The sequence below is a fragment of the Leopardus geoffroyi genome, chromosome A1 (genome assembly GCF_018350155.1).
Source record: "Leopardus geoffroyi isolate Oge1 chromosome A1, O.geoffroyi_Oge1_pat1.0, whole genome shotgun sequence".
Lineage (NCBI taxonomy): Eukaryota > Metazoa > Chordata > Mammalia > Carnivora > Felidae > Leopardus > Leopardus geoffroyi.
The window spans coordinates 172,349,406-172,364,056 of record NC_059326.1 but is presented as its reverse complement, the minus strand read 5'-3'; the positions used below and the strand labels follow the sequence as shown (position 1 = coordinate 172,364,056).

Below are 14,651 nucleotides of genomic sequence, written 5' to 3'. Positions count from 1 at the left end.
AAATTCCTCGACACTGAAGCAGAGAAGATCTGCGTTCAGCACGCTTCCAGGCACACCCTGTGTGCACCCTTTATGGTAAAACTAGATATAGGTAGTGCTTTCTGGAGTCTAGCGAGTTACTGATCATGAGTGGATTGTGGAAACCTGGTTTTTGGAAGCAGTTGGTGGGAAGTGCAAGTGACCTGGGGACAACCCCCTCCCCACCTCACCCGCCCCCAGCACTCATGGCTGGTGTTTGAAGTGAAGGCAGTCGTGGACTCTATCCTTACCTTGTGGGGCCTGGGAGAACTCCAGGAAGTTCAGGTCAGAGTGTGTTGTATTGTATACACCCAATTGGAGTGGAAATGAAGAACCACTTGCCAGGACCGAGCTCCTATATGGCTGCAACCAGCTCTCTGCCTGTGGCAGAGGTGGGCACTGGTAAGGGCTGCTCCTGCAGGTCTTGGTTCAGCACAGGACTCTGGGGAGTCAGGGCCAGGAGCCGTGTTCCCAAGCCTGCTCTCCAAACTCCACTCTCCTCTGCACAAAAGTGTGGTTCGCACAGCCTTGGATTCTGCAGTGTCTCTTACTCCCAGGTACTGAGACATGAGGGAGGGGCTCAGGGACAGAAGCCAGCTTAAAACCATAGGCAGGTCCACTGGGCCAGGTAGGTCAAGGAAGTGCTGAATTAATAGCTAGTAACTGGTGTCTCCTGTTGGGACCTACCCTGTCCTCAGAAAAGAGCAGGGTCCCCTCTGGTTAGCTCACCTCTGGAGAGCAGAGAGGAGCTGCCAGCTGTGGTCAGCCCAACACACTCGGGTCACTTGCTTAATGTGTCCCTGTCCTCAGCGACTGCTCAGTCTTGAGTCTAACTGAAGCCTGGGAAGACTTTGGGCTGTGGCAGTAAATTAGGAATCAGCTTCTTTGCTTCTAAGCTGGTTTATTGTGTCCTTCCCACTCAGCTCAGACCCTGACTTCTGTTCCCTCTGGGGAATCCTCATGCACCCTTGGCTGTTGTCTCTGCTCATTGCCCATGAACCAAGCATTGGGTCCATCATCACAGTGCCTTTTTCCCCAGTCAGAAGCCCTCTTTGTGGGCCTTTGCACCCCACGGCATGAGCTGTGAAGCTGCCCTTTCGTTATGTGTTCCAAACACGTTTCCTTTGGCCAAAGACTAAGGATTTCCTTTTTATGTTCAAGCCAACATGTTGTGCGATAAATTCCGGGTTACTCTGGCCAAGAAAGACTTTTTTTGGTGGAATAAAGGCTCTAATATTCCCTTTGCTATTTGAAAATAAAATGTGTATACATCATAGAAATTATCTAAAAGAGCAGAAATTATAAAAAGCTGGGAGAAAATAACCCATAATATGATCCAGAGGCAGCCATTGCCAGCCATCTGGCTTGGTTCCCTTCCTCTGAGGTTTTTGAAGGATAAACATCAGAGTCCTCTCCCTTCCCTACACAGCATGTTCAAGGGTATGTGCACCATTCCAGGGCCACTAGCAGCAGGTTATGTTGGATTTCACCATTTCACTCTAGGATACAATTGCTGCGACACTCAAGTTTTCTGGGTTTTTCACTTCCTGTACGTGAACTTTTTGTCTCTAGACGATCTACTTGGTTGCTTTTCAAATCCACTCTTTTTTGAATAGCCTTTCCTTCTGTTACAACTCTTCTTTCTCTCTTTGTTTTAAAGATTTGTTTTCTAGTGTTTGGCCTGTTATTTCTGGTTCTTATAAAGGTGGATTTTATCTCATCATGATTCATTTCCATTTTCTCTCCGTGTGGGTTGGGAGAACACCAGCTCATCTTCAGTGGAGATTGTATCTTCTACCAAGTCCTCTTGGGTAGTAGATGTCCCTACAGAATAGTTCTGTGCCTGCATCTGTTTGGACCCATGGGTTTCAAAGACTGAGAACTAGTTTCTGTTACATTCTTTGCTTAGGATTCCTGTTTCACATCTTCACATGACAAGTTTGTGGTTCTGGTTCCTCAAAAGAGGCTCTTCCTTTTCCCACCCAGACCTTGAGGGATAAGTTCCCTCACCACATCTCCAGAAAATAAATCTAGTCTTTTACTCTAGGCAGTACTTTGAGAGTCCTGGCTCATGTAGAGGGTCTCTGTTCTGGCACTCAGCCCTGCCCTTAGCACAGGTGCCAAAAGCCCTAGATCCTAGGGCCTTCATCCTGGTCCGACACCTCCATTGGCCTGTACTATGGCCACCTTGCCTTTCCTCTTGGGCAGAGTTCCCCTCTTCATTTCTGGCACCCATGGATTCATTTTTCCTTCTTTTGAGCTTGCATTTATTTATATGTTTGTTCTGGGTGTGAGTGTCCCCATTAGCTCAGTATGCAGTATTGCCAGAACATTCAGAATTCTGCTTCTAATGGCAAAAGATGAGAAGGCTCCGGTGTATGGAACCACCTTTCATTCTGGTTTTATAATCTCATCTTTACGAAAGATCTGGAGTCTTCTTTTGAGTAGCAACTGAGCACCTTGCCCTCTGCATGTCTAATGCCCCCTTCCTCTACCCTGATCTGAATATTATAAGCCATAGTGGGTGCCCTCTAGGTATTTCCCCACACTGGAGGGTGAGAACATCTGCACTCCAGGTCTGGCTTATCAAGAAGAGCACACTAGGCCCGTGGCTTATTACCTCGAAGGATCCATTCAGGGATAACTAGAATCAGTGACCTAGGTGAATCCTTCTTAAGGCTCAGACTCAGTTATAGAAACTCAGTTATAGAGAGTCTATCCCAGAGATAGGTGGGAAGACTGACCTGGCAGTCATGTACTGGTGGAATCACATGACAGGAGTCATGCATGGGCCCACCTTGAGGGAGGGACTGTAGCTTAGTGGTTAAGAGCCTGGGCTCTGAGCCAGACAGCCTGGGTTCAAACTCTGGCTACCAATTTATGCAGTAATTGCAGGCAGGTGGATTTCTGTCTGTGTGCCTCAGTTTCTCATCCAAGTATGGAGATGCACATAATATCTATCTCAGGTTGGAAGAATTAAATGCGTTACTTTGTATAAACCTTTAAAGCAGCGTTACATGCTCAGTAAGTGCTGGTGGCTATTGTTTTCTGGCTGCTGGTCCCAAGGTAGCATTTCCCTGTTTTGGAGTTACTTGTTTGTCTCCCCAGAAGACTCTAATTTGAGTTCTCTAAGACACTTTGCAAAGCTATCTAATGAGTAGTCACCTCTGAAGGACTCCCGTTTCTAGTGATTTTATTTGGGCCTCCTCAGGTAGACAAGAGCTGAGGTGATACCCTGGCTCAGCTGCAGGGTGCCAAGGGTGCCACCAGGGGGCATTGAATATGTGGATTGGTGCCATGGAAAAGGGAAAGGGAGTGGGAATTGGTGGGGAACTAGCCAGGCCCAGCCTTGTGTGGATGCCCTTCCCTCACAACCTCTTTAACAAGCGCATCCTGTGCGTGCCGGAAGAGTGGTTTCCAGCAAGACTGGTGTGCCCACTGAGGGGGGTGAGGGGCAGCAGGGGACGTGTGTTCCAGTTACTAGGTTCTTAGAATGAACCAAAAATCTGCTTGCCTGTAACTCCTTCATTCATCTCAGTTCTGGTCTGTAGAATGACAAAGCACATGGCTTTGTCCGCACATCAGTCCTTCAGATGGTAGAGACAGCTGGCTTATTTCCTCCCAGTCATCTTGTCCCGGCTGCAAAGTGGTAACTCCATCGCAGGGCTGGGGGTCACACCCTCAGGGCCCCTTGTCACTCGCCTGCTTTCCCACACCTGGCCCTGCTCTCACAGCGTGGGTGCCTCATACCATGTGTGCTCCGTAGGAGGAGATGGCCGAGCTGAAGGCCCAGCTCTACCTCCTGGAGAAGGAGAAGAAGGCGCTGGAGCTGAAGCTGAGCACGCGGGAGGCCCAGGAGCAGGCCTACCTGGTGCACATCGAGCACCTGAAGTCCGAGGTGGAGGAGCAGAAGGAGCAGCGCATGCGATCCCTCAGTTCCACCAGCAGCGGTGGCAAAGACAAGCCCGGCAAGGTAGGACCAAGGCACGGGGACCCCTGGGGCTCTTCCCACCCAGTGACCGCCACCACCCCTCACTGCCCCACAGCCTCAGTTTCCTTATTTGCATGAGGACTACAAGCTATTCTAGATACCTTAAAGAAGGTAACGTTTTGGGTGCAAAAAAACCAAATCCACTTTTTTTTTTTAACGTTTTATTTATTTTTGAGAGAGTGTAAGCAGGGAGGGGCGGAGAGACAGGGGACAGAGGATCCAAAGCAGGCTCTGCACTGACCAATGCGGGGCTCGAACTTACGAACCATGAGATCACGACCTGAACCAGAGTCAGATGCTTAACCAACTGAGCCACCCAGGTGTACGTCAGATCCACGTTTTTAAAAATTGCACTTTAGGGGCGCCTGGGTGGCGCAGTCGGTTAAGCGTCTGACTTCAGCCAGGTCACGATCTCGCGGTCCGTGAGTTCGAGCCCCGCATCGGGCTCTGTGCTGACCGCTCGGAGCCTGGAGCCTTGTTTCCGATTCTGTGTCTCCCTCTCTCTCTGCCCCTCCCCTGTTCATGCTCTGTCTCTCTCTGTCCCAAAAATAAATAAACGTTGAAAAAAAAAAAAATTTAAAAATTGCACTTTATGTACTAGTGAAAGCATTTTCATATGCCTTAGTCTGACGAGCGGAGTGATCTGTGCTGGCGTCCAGTGGTCTGGTACCGGGCTGCCTCCTTGGCTCCCCCACCTCGCACAGCGGCCATCGCCTGTTGGTCACATCTGAACTGATCATTGCATTTGCTGCCTCCTGTAAATCTCATCTCTGAAGGAGTAGGTACCCCCATTTACATGAGGGAAATGAGGCTCACATGAAGTCAGGGGTCTCACAGCTGATAAGTGGCAGAATTGGGATTTAACCCAGATTTGGCTCACCGTCCTCCCCCCTCTCATCCATGTTGCCACCCCAGCTTGGCATTTCCGCCGTGGGTGAGGCGGGAAGCCGGAAGCAGCTGAGGCAAATGAGTAGGAAGGCGAGCACTGGATCACGTAGAGAGTGTCCCAGAGTGTGGGCGGTCAGGTGGTGTCATCTCTCAAACTCGCATTCCCATGAGCCCAGAAGTCTTTTTCTCTAGAATCCAAGCTCATTCCATCATCCTGTAGCTCAGAATTATTCCAAATATTGCATTGGAGAAAAAAAATACTCTGGACCCTAAAGAATTACATCCCTCACCCCAGGGTAGTGAACCTCTGTTTTCTACGTCCTACTTTCTATTCCTAATAGACCCCAGTTTGTTTCCGGCCCAGGACATGGAGACATATGTTGACTTGCCAGTCTAATGAATGGCATCTCACAGCCCAAATGGAGGGGTGTCCCTGAGAGAGTTAGTACCTGGAAAGGAAGCAACTTGCTGATTGGTGTGGCAGTGAATGGTCCCTGCCTAAACAACTAAGAACTTTGGAGCATGCTTCACAAAGGGCCACCACTACACTCTGCCCACCTCTCACCTAAGAAGGGAGTGAAGGGAGTTCATGGCCGTGGCACCTGGCTGGGCCACCTCTCCCAAGACCTGGCTGCTTTCCAGTCATCCCTTCATGTGATAGATGTGAGCTGGTCCTGATGGGGACTGGAGGCAGTTTCAGGGGTTTACATTCCAGAGAGGGACACAGGTGATCGTCACACGGTGACCTAAGGCCGAGGATCAATTCCCAGTGCGATGGAAGGGCACAGACCCAACACGGAACCCAGATGTGGAGATTTGGGACAGGTTTCCTGAACTGGGACCCAGTGGACAGTGGGCGCTAACTTGAGGAAGAGGGCTGGGGCCGAGAGGTCGGTCCACTGTAAAGTCAACGGAACGCCAAGGACAAAGACCCCCAGGGGGAAGAGGATTTGATTTGGCTGAAGCCTACTGTGCTGTCCTGAGGACAGTGAGAAATCACTGGAAGCTTTGCAGTAGGGTGTGATGTACACAGGCTGGGCTTAGGGAAGGTCACTGTGTGGATGCCCCAGGAAACCATCTGCCCAGTGCCTGGGGAGTCGAGCCTGGGGGGAGGACAGCGGCCTGTGAAGAGTTTCATATAGTAATATCTGGGGCTCAAGAAAATGGGGTTTCCCATTCTGTGTCAACACCTTAAAAATCTTTGTAGAGCCATTTGAGTTTGTCACTAGTCACTTCGGGACGGAGCTGACAGAGCTCCAGTGTTCGCCTGTGTGTTCTTAGGGTGTGGTGGAAATGGACTTAGCGCGTTCTTGCCAGAAGGCCCATGAGCTGAGCATTTCCTCCTAGTTCTTGGTGTTTATTTTGACTGAGGGAAGCGCTATATTTTGTGGAATGGCTTCAAAGTACAGAAATCTGACACAAAAAGGCCAGATGGTTTTATTTTTAATTTTCTTTCTTTTTTTTTTTTTTTTTTTTACATTGGAGTAAGAAGCTTTATCCAACAGTACCTTATGTTGTTCAGGTAATGCAATTATTGTAAGCTGATTATCTTGTCTTTCAAATATTAGATCCATTTACTATTTCAATGAAATCTCCCTTCTGGGCTATTGATTTGGTCTTGTTTGTCAGTAAATGAGGTGGGCGGTCTATAAGAGGGGTTGCCTAATTGTGAAGAGCCAGAAGTCACTATTTTACAATTTTCAGGTCACACAGACTCCTCCGCAAGTATTTAACTTAGCCGTTTTAGAACTGCAGCGTGAAAGCAGAGAACACGCAGACACAGAGGGGTGTGGGCTGTGTTCCAATAACACTTCATTTATGGGTATTGAAATTTCCTGTAATTTCTACACATCACAAAATACTCGTGTTTTTCATGAATTTAAAAATAGAAAACAATGCAGAGTGCCTGAGTGGCTCAGTCGGTTAAGCATCCAACTTTGGCTCAGGTCATGAACTTGTGGTTCGTGGGTTCAAGCCCCACATCAGGCTCTGTGCTGACAGCTCAGAGTCTGGAGCCTGCTTGGGATTCTGTGTCTCCCTGTCTCTCTGCCCCTCCCCCTCTTGGGCTCTGTCTCTCTCTCTCTCGAAAATAAACATTAAAAAAAACAAAAACAAAAAAACTAGAAAACAACGCTTAGACTGCAGGCCTTATAAAAACAGGTGGCAAGCCAGGTTTGGATCTAGAACATCCATGCTGGCTACGTAGGGTGGGTGTTGTGCTTATTCTAAAACTTCTCTCCAGCCAGCAACCTGGGTTCCAAATCTTACTAAGTTGCAGATTTGGAGCAGTTTTTGTTGGGAGCAGTTTTAAGTTGCAGTTTTTGCAGCACTTGTCTCTCTCTCTGCAACAGAGACTAACTACCAAACATGTTCGGTTAGAGGCACCAGGTAGTCTTATGAAATGTTCGCGTGGTTGCTGATGCACAAAAAGAGAGGGTGTTGGAATCTCAACAGCTCCCAGGGCTGGTAGATGGAGGCTTGGGTCTGCAGGAGCAAGGTGGAGAGGGGCAGGGAAGGCAGTGCAGGTGGTGGGAATCGTTCCGAGGCTGGCGGTGCCGCTGCAGAGGCCTTCTGGGTGTGGTCCCTGGGCTGGAGAGGGCTGAGGGGGCCCTGTACCCTCTGGTCATCTGGACTCCTAGTGCCCAGGTCATACTTCGTTGTGGTTCGCCTCCAATCATGATATAACTTTGTTTATATGCCGTCTCCTGCAACAGACTACAAGCTTTTCATTCTCAAGCCTGGGGTGCAGTAAAGGTCTGCTGAGCAGGTGGTCAGATGAGGGCCTTCCAGGCACTTGGTTATGTAGCTGCTGACCTCTGTCTCCACACAGGAAAGTAGAGTGCTCAGAGGGTGTGATGATTGCTTTGTGAGTAGTCCTAACTCAGTTTAGGATTTAGGAGTTCTGGCTCTTGTGCTTCCTCATCTATAAAACGAGAGGATTGGGTTTAGATGATGCCAAGTTTCCTGTCTAAGGTTAAGATATGAGTGGGGTCACAACTGAAACTAATGTAACATGTTCCAACTATACTTAAAAAAAAAAGGGGGGAGGGACAGGGGTGTCCGGGTGGCTCAGTCAGTTAAGCATCTGACTTCGGCTCAGGTCGTGATCTCGTGGTTCGTGAGTTCGAGCCCTGTGTTGGGCTCTGTGCTAACAGTGCAGAGCCTGCTTGGGATTCTCTCTCTCCCTCTCTCTCTGCTCCTCCCCAACTTGTACTTTCTTTCTCTCAAAATAAATAAACTTAAAAAAAAAATTAAAAAGGACAAACATGAAGGGTGCACTTCTGTTTTCTTCCTTTTTTCCTGGGTTTTCTAGGTGATGACACTGAACCCACTAAAGCCCCTAAATCTAGAGAAGATTGGTTTTCTCCCAAGAAGTGGGTTGGGGGAGGGGAGCAAGGAAACTCAGGTGTATTTCCCACTTGTCTTTTTACGAGCCACCAGAGGCTTAACCCGGTGGTGAAGAGCACAGACCTGGAGCCAGCTGACCTGGGTTTGCTGCTTCCACCGCGTCCTAGCTGGTTACTTGGGGGCAACATAACTTCTCTGTGCCTTAGTTTTCTCCTTGGTAAATGGGGATAATGACTGTATCTGCCTCAAAGGGTCACCACAATGATTAAGTGGGAGAACACGTGTGTGGAGTGCTCAGAGAACACTGGGAGTCCCCCTCGCCCACCGGCCAGCCTGCAAAGGTCCCAAGAAGTGGGGCAGAGCTGCCTTGTGCTTCCAGTGTGTGCTCAGGCTTGACTCCAGGTCTAACCAGAATGTGTTTACTGCCTCCCCCCTCCCCCCAGGAGTGTGCTGATGCCGCCTCCCCAGCTCTGTCACTGGCTGAACTGAGGACATCATGTAGCGACAGTGATCTGGCTGCCGAGTTCGCCAATGCCATCCGTCGGTAAGCACCCTTCCTGTGACCCCGGTGAGCAGTTTATTCCGGAAGCAATGGCTTTCTTCTGAGTTCTCTTGGCTGCTCATGTCAGCTCTTCGTGGGTCATTACAGACTGGCCCGGGAAAGAGTATGTGCTGGTATGTCCACTTTAGACCCAGGCCTTGGAGGCTCAACATGGAGAAGCCCTGCTGGTGCCAGGCCTCTGGAAAGGGGAGTGGCAGGGGACAGCATATAGGCAGTCATTTCATCAGTGAGTAGAAAATGTCTTTGCTTTTTTGTTGTGCTGTTGTATTGACTAGAATCTTCAGGACAGCGTCAAATGGTGATGATCAAACAGGCATCGTCAGGGGGAGTACTGCCTTTCAGCATCATTGGCTCTTTCAAGAAGTCTTCATATGTGTATTTATTCAGTCCTGGACATTTTTTCTCTACTGTTTCAGTGTTTCTACCCCTCCCTTCTTCCTCTCTTCCTGCAAGGAGGGTGCTGACTCCTCCAGATCTCTCTCCCAGATCGTAACGTTGCATATTCCCGCCATCCTTTTGCAGCGCTATCCAGTAGGCATGGAATGCAAGCCACCTAGGAAATTTAACATTTTCTAGTAGCCACACTCCAAAAGTAAAAAGAAAGCAGTAAATCCACTTTATTTAACCTAGTGTATCCAAAATATTTCAACATGTAGAGTATTTTTTTAAAAGATGTATTAAGATAGTTTTCCCTCCCCCTCCTCCTCCTCTTCTCCTTCTTCCTTTTTCTTCACTAAATCTTCAAATATAGTATCTATTTTACACTCACAGCACATCTCAAATTCAAACCAAGTGTCAAGTGCACAGGAGCTCACGTAGCCCTTCCGAAGAGGTTCTTCCACTCAGTTTTCCAGCTCACAAATGGATTCTAAGCTACATCCATTGTGTCTGGCTTCCATACTGAGTTTTCCTATTTGGGTGATGAAATCGATAATCTCTTTTTTTATTTGGGTGATGAAAACTATCCTCTCTTTTTTAACAAGATGAGGCTATCAGAGGATATTTATTAGACATATTCTAAGACATTATTTTGTCTGCTATATTAACTCTGTTTCCTCACACATAAGTTCTTTTTAGAGTGGAGTTTTGCGACTCTCCGTCTGGGGTCACAAGCCCAACTTCTGGGCTTCCTGTTCTCCCGGCTGACAACAGCTGTCTGACTGCATATGTGGCCCGACTGTCTGGTCCCCTCCTGTCCAGATGGCTGGCGCTTCCAGTTGGAGCACTTCAGAATCCCCTCCCTCCTTTTGTAGCAGCTTTTTTTCTCTGTGCATTTTGTGTTGCTTCCCTTTTCAATAAGGAAAAAACCTGCCTTTCATTTTTTATGATTGCTCATGGTTTCTGGTATACAAAGAGCACTCCTTGCTTTCTTGACATGCTTGAGGACTTTTAAAAAATGGGTTTCCTGTCATTTCTGGGGACTTGAGGGTCAGAGGGGATGGCTACAGTAGACTTTCAGGCTGCTGTGCTGACCCAGCTGGGGCTGTTTATGTTACAGTGTGGCCTCCAAGCATGGGGCGTGGGGGGGATGGAAGGCTGCCTTGTGGGGAACTTCACTACCCTCCTGATTTACTCACTGTCCCGTTTCGTCTCCCCTTCCAAGCCTTAATGGCTCTGTTTTCACATTGCCAGCCCCTCTGGCCATGAGGTGAAATTTAATTGCTTTGCTTGAGGCGGGAGGAGAAAAGCAGCCCAAGGAAAATGCCCACAACAAATCCTAATGACTTGACTGTGCCAGAAACATGGGATGCGAATCCACTCCCTGCTTCCAACTGGGAGCCATTTGGATATTGTATTCTCAATTTTTCACATTCCCCAAACCCCCAAGGCCTTTGCTGGCACAAGGAGGATGCAGGTTCTGCTGACTAAACAGAGAGAGACTTCATTTGTTCTGTCAGTCACGACAGGCTTCCAATCACCAGCCGAAAGTTGGTTAGCATGGATTTCTAATCAAGACCCAGATAGATGGAGCCAAGAAAGAACCCACAGGACTACAGGAAAAAGGAAAATAACGTCATTATACTGTAAATATAGCTTAGGAACTGGAATAATCATTTCATGAGGGTATATAACACGAATAACCTGAGAGCTGAGGTTTTGGGGGTGTTTTTATTTTTAAAAATCAAATGGAAGCTCACATCTTCTTTGAAGCTCTTAAATCACTGCCGAACTAGTAGTGGAAGTTAGCTGAGGGAATCTGCCCTCTATTTTCAGCAATATCTCTCCCTTGGAAGAAGGATGGTTGCAAACAACAAAGTTGTGGGCCCAGGCATCCAGGCTGCACAGAGCAGGGGTAGAGAGGGGCTTGGGAGACCGGCTAAGCAGCGGTCTTTTTTTGAGGAGAAACCTCTCAGGAAGGTAGGTGCCTTGCTGGTTCTAGGTCACTGCCCCAGGCAAGTCTCCCTGCCAGCTACCTCGCTGGGTGTGAGCCTCCGTCAGTCTTTCCCCACCCAACCCCCACCCTCTTGGGTCTTCTCCCAACCTTCTGTTCGGAATCAAACCAAGACTCCAGACAATCACACGTTGACTGTGTAACTCCCATCTGGTCTGATTTCGTTCCCTCCACTTGCATGAACATTCATTGTGCTTTACTGGCACCAGCATTACCATAAAACCCCATCTGGATGACCAGGTTTCCAGTCTTGCACAGAAGTTTTCTTATCAGGGCACCTTGTTTTTGCTGTGGTCCGCACAAGCTGTGTGCCACGAAACCCTTCTTCCTCTCAGATCCCTCTCTTGCTCTTGGTCCTAGTAAAATGGAAGTGAATGACCTTTCCACCGAAGAAGTGAACTGTAAAAATGCAGTCGAGAATGTATTTTCAGAAATGACTCTCTGTACTTACATGGTGTTTGCATAGCCTGCCTTCGGGACCTGAGCACAGCTGAGAAGAGAGGCTGTTTCATCTCCATCATATTCTTGGGAGGCAGCGAGGAGCAGGCATTGCTCTCCATGTGATGGGGGTGGGCTGGGGACTAGCACAGCAAGGCTGAATAGTTTCCCAAGGTCACACAGGGAGGCAGTGGGACATTTGTGCGCTTTTACCTTCTCTGTTGCCCCCCCCCCCCCCCCCCCCCCCGAGCCGTGTGTTGGCAGAAGTGCTAACAGATGAGTGTGAGCTGAGCTCACATGTATGGGCTCACTTGAAGACTCTGCCCACTGTAGTGTGCATGGTCTGGCCGGAGAGGAACATCTGTGCCCCTGGTACATGACTGTGCATCTGTCTAGCAGATGCTGAGGGCACATGAAGTGCTGGGGTCCGGGGGGCAAACTTCCTCAAACGCACAGACCCTGGGTCCTGTTGGCTAAAAGGTAGGGATACTGTGCTCTTCAGTGCTAGATAACAAGAATGGGGCTTGTGACATGGTGACCACCTCAGACGATTGCACATCCACCTGTCACTAGGCCCCCAAGCAGGGCAAGACCCCACCTGGGGAGATCAGGACCTGGCTCCGGCTCTGACACAGCCACCTGCAGAAGCCAGCCACCCTGCTGGGGGCATCTAGTCCCAGGCCCCCGAGGGGCGCTGCTGAGCCCTGTAGGGAACTGGAATCTACCACCTGTGCATGCACGTGTGCCAGATCATTCTGTAAAATGCCACCTAAAGGTGTCATCCACACATGACCGTGGCCACTCTGTCCAGGGACCAGATGTGCCTGACTCATCAAGCAGAGATGCACCTAGACATCCTTTTCTCTCTCTGATGAGTAACGAGCCCACTGCAGTTTGGAGAAGAGCTGCATATCAGATCCCTGAGAGGAGACATCTAGGGCAGGTGGGCCCCACCTGACTGGTGTGGTCATGAGACACCAGATCTGGGTCACCTGGATGTGTCCCAATTGGGAGTGGAGCTGGCAGGAAGGAGTGGGTGCAGGAGGCAATGTCTCAGAGTTCATCGAGATGGAGCGGGAACCCCTCCTATTCTCTCTGGCCCGTGGGCCTGCCAGTGTGCGTGCAAGGCAGGAGGCAAAGAATTCCAGATGACAGACCTCGACACACCTACCTGCAGGAGTGACACAAGAACCAGGAAAAGATGTTTGAAAGCAAGGTGGCCAGTCATTCAAACTGGAGTTGGTTGAGAATGGGAGAGCTGGCTGGAGAAGGGTGCTGTGCAGGAGCAGATCCGTGAGGAACGGGTCCAAGGAAGGAGACTCCGGAGCACATGTGTGTGCTCGAGAATGCCGCAGCGGAGTTGGGCGGGGGTCTTTGGGCCTCACCAAGTGACTTTGTGAGATGCAAATCTGATGGTTACCCTGCATCAGCGTTCTGTTGCCATGTAACAAATCATCACAAGCTTAGTGGTTTAAGACCACACCCATTTATTAGCTCGTGTTGTGCGTGGGTCAGAAATACCAGGCACAGCATGACTGGCTACTCTCGCTTAGGGCCATGCTCTCATCTGAGGCTCTCGGGAAGAATCTGCCTCCAACTCCTTCTGCCTGTTGGCAGGTCAGTTCTTTGTGGCTGTAGGGCTCACCTCGCATTTTCTTGCTGGTTGTTGGCCAGTGATAACTCGACTCCTAGAGGCCTTTGAAATACCTTCTGCACTTCCATTCTGAAAGTCAGCAAGGAGAACCTCCCCACTCATCAAATCCCTTTCCTGCTTTAAATCTTTTCCAGGAAGAGCCCGGCCCCTTTTGAGGGCTCACCTAATTAGGTCAGGTCTACCCAGAATAATCTTCTTATCTTAAAAGATCAGCTGTTTGGGGTCTTAATTACATCTGCAAAAATCTCTCACAGCAGCACCTAGGTTAGTTTTGATTGAATCACTGGTGTGTTGAAGGTGTGTCTATTCACGCCTGTGATCTTGGGGCCATTTTAGAATTCTACCCAGTTCTCCTGGTTACTTAAAACCTTCCAGTGACTCACAGTTGTCGGTGTCCAAATTCCTTAGCCAGTGTGTGATCTGACCCCTGCCTGATTCTCCATCCTCACCTCCTATCATGTGCACCCCCCCCCCCCGCCCCCACCGCCACCCTGAGTCACACCAGACCACTTATTCTCTGTTGTGCGTCTGGGACTTCACTCCTGCTGCTGCTCCTGCCCTCACATCACCTAACCCCACACCCCAAGCACTCAAGTCACTGTGCCTCTACCCTGTCTATAAAATGGGTCTGTTTGTTGTTTTTTGGTTCCTGTGCCCTGAATTTGCTTCTATCACAGAACACATAATTGCTCTGCTTCTCATGTGCCTGGTTCCAACCTCCCCTCCCCCTGTTTCACCTGCCACCCCTTGCAGAGGGAGAGTCCCTTTTGGGCAGGGATTATGGCTTACTCACCCAGGTATATGACCTCAACTCGGATGCCTTTGTTCCTTCTAAATGGTCCCTAAATTCTCTCAGCCTCATTTCTCTCTGCTAGAGAGAAAATGCTAGAGCCTCAAAACACAGCATGTCCAGAGGCATCTGTGTGGCTCAGTCAGTTAAGTGTCCAACTCTTGATCTCAGCTCAGGTCATGATCTCAGTTTGTGAGATCGAGCCCTGTGTGGGGCTCTGCACTGACAGCATGGAGCCTGCTTGGGATTCTCTCTCCCTCTCTGTCCTTCCCTGGCTTGCATGTGCGTGCTCATGCTCTAACTTAACAACAACAAAAGTATTAAAAAAAAAAAAAAAAACAAAAACCACGGCATGTCCAAAACAAATTGTAATCTGTTGGCTCCTGCACTTTGAAATTGGCCTCTTCTTCAGAATTCTTATTACAAATTACATTTTTCTAATGATCCAGGATTACAACTTTGAAGTTTCTCTCTCTACCTCCTGTTAGCATAGGTGGTTCTTTCCCTTAAAATCCTAGCCATTCCTGACCATTTGCATTGTCTTCTCCTGAGGTTAGCCCTCGACTCCTC

At 49.1% G+C, this 14,651-nt stretch overlaps 1 protein-coding gene across 3 annotated transcripts in view; it reads left to right on the top strand.

The window, feature by feature from the left end:
* Window positions 1-14,651, top strand: part of MCC (MCC regulator of WNT signaling pathway) — a 437,412-nt gene that overhangs the window by 410,491 nt on the left and 12,270 nt on the right. For all 3 annotated transcript variants that reach the window (XM_045446793.1, XM_045446803.1, XM_045446809.1), the window contains 2 exons: window positions 3,785-3,991; window positions 8,689-8,789. In XM_045446793.1, coding sequence (XP_045302749.1) covers window positions 3,785-3,991; window positions 8,689-8,789 — 308 coding nt within the window. The remainder of the gene's footprint in view (window positions 1-3,784; window positions 3,992-8,688; window positions 8,790-14,651) is intronic.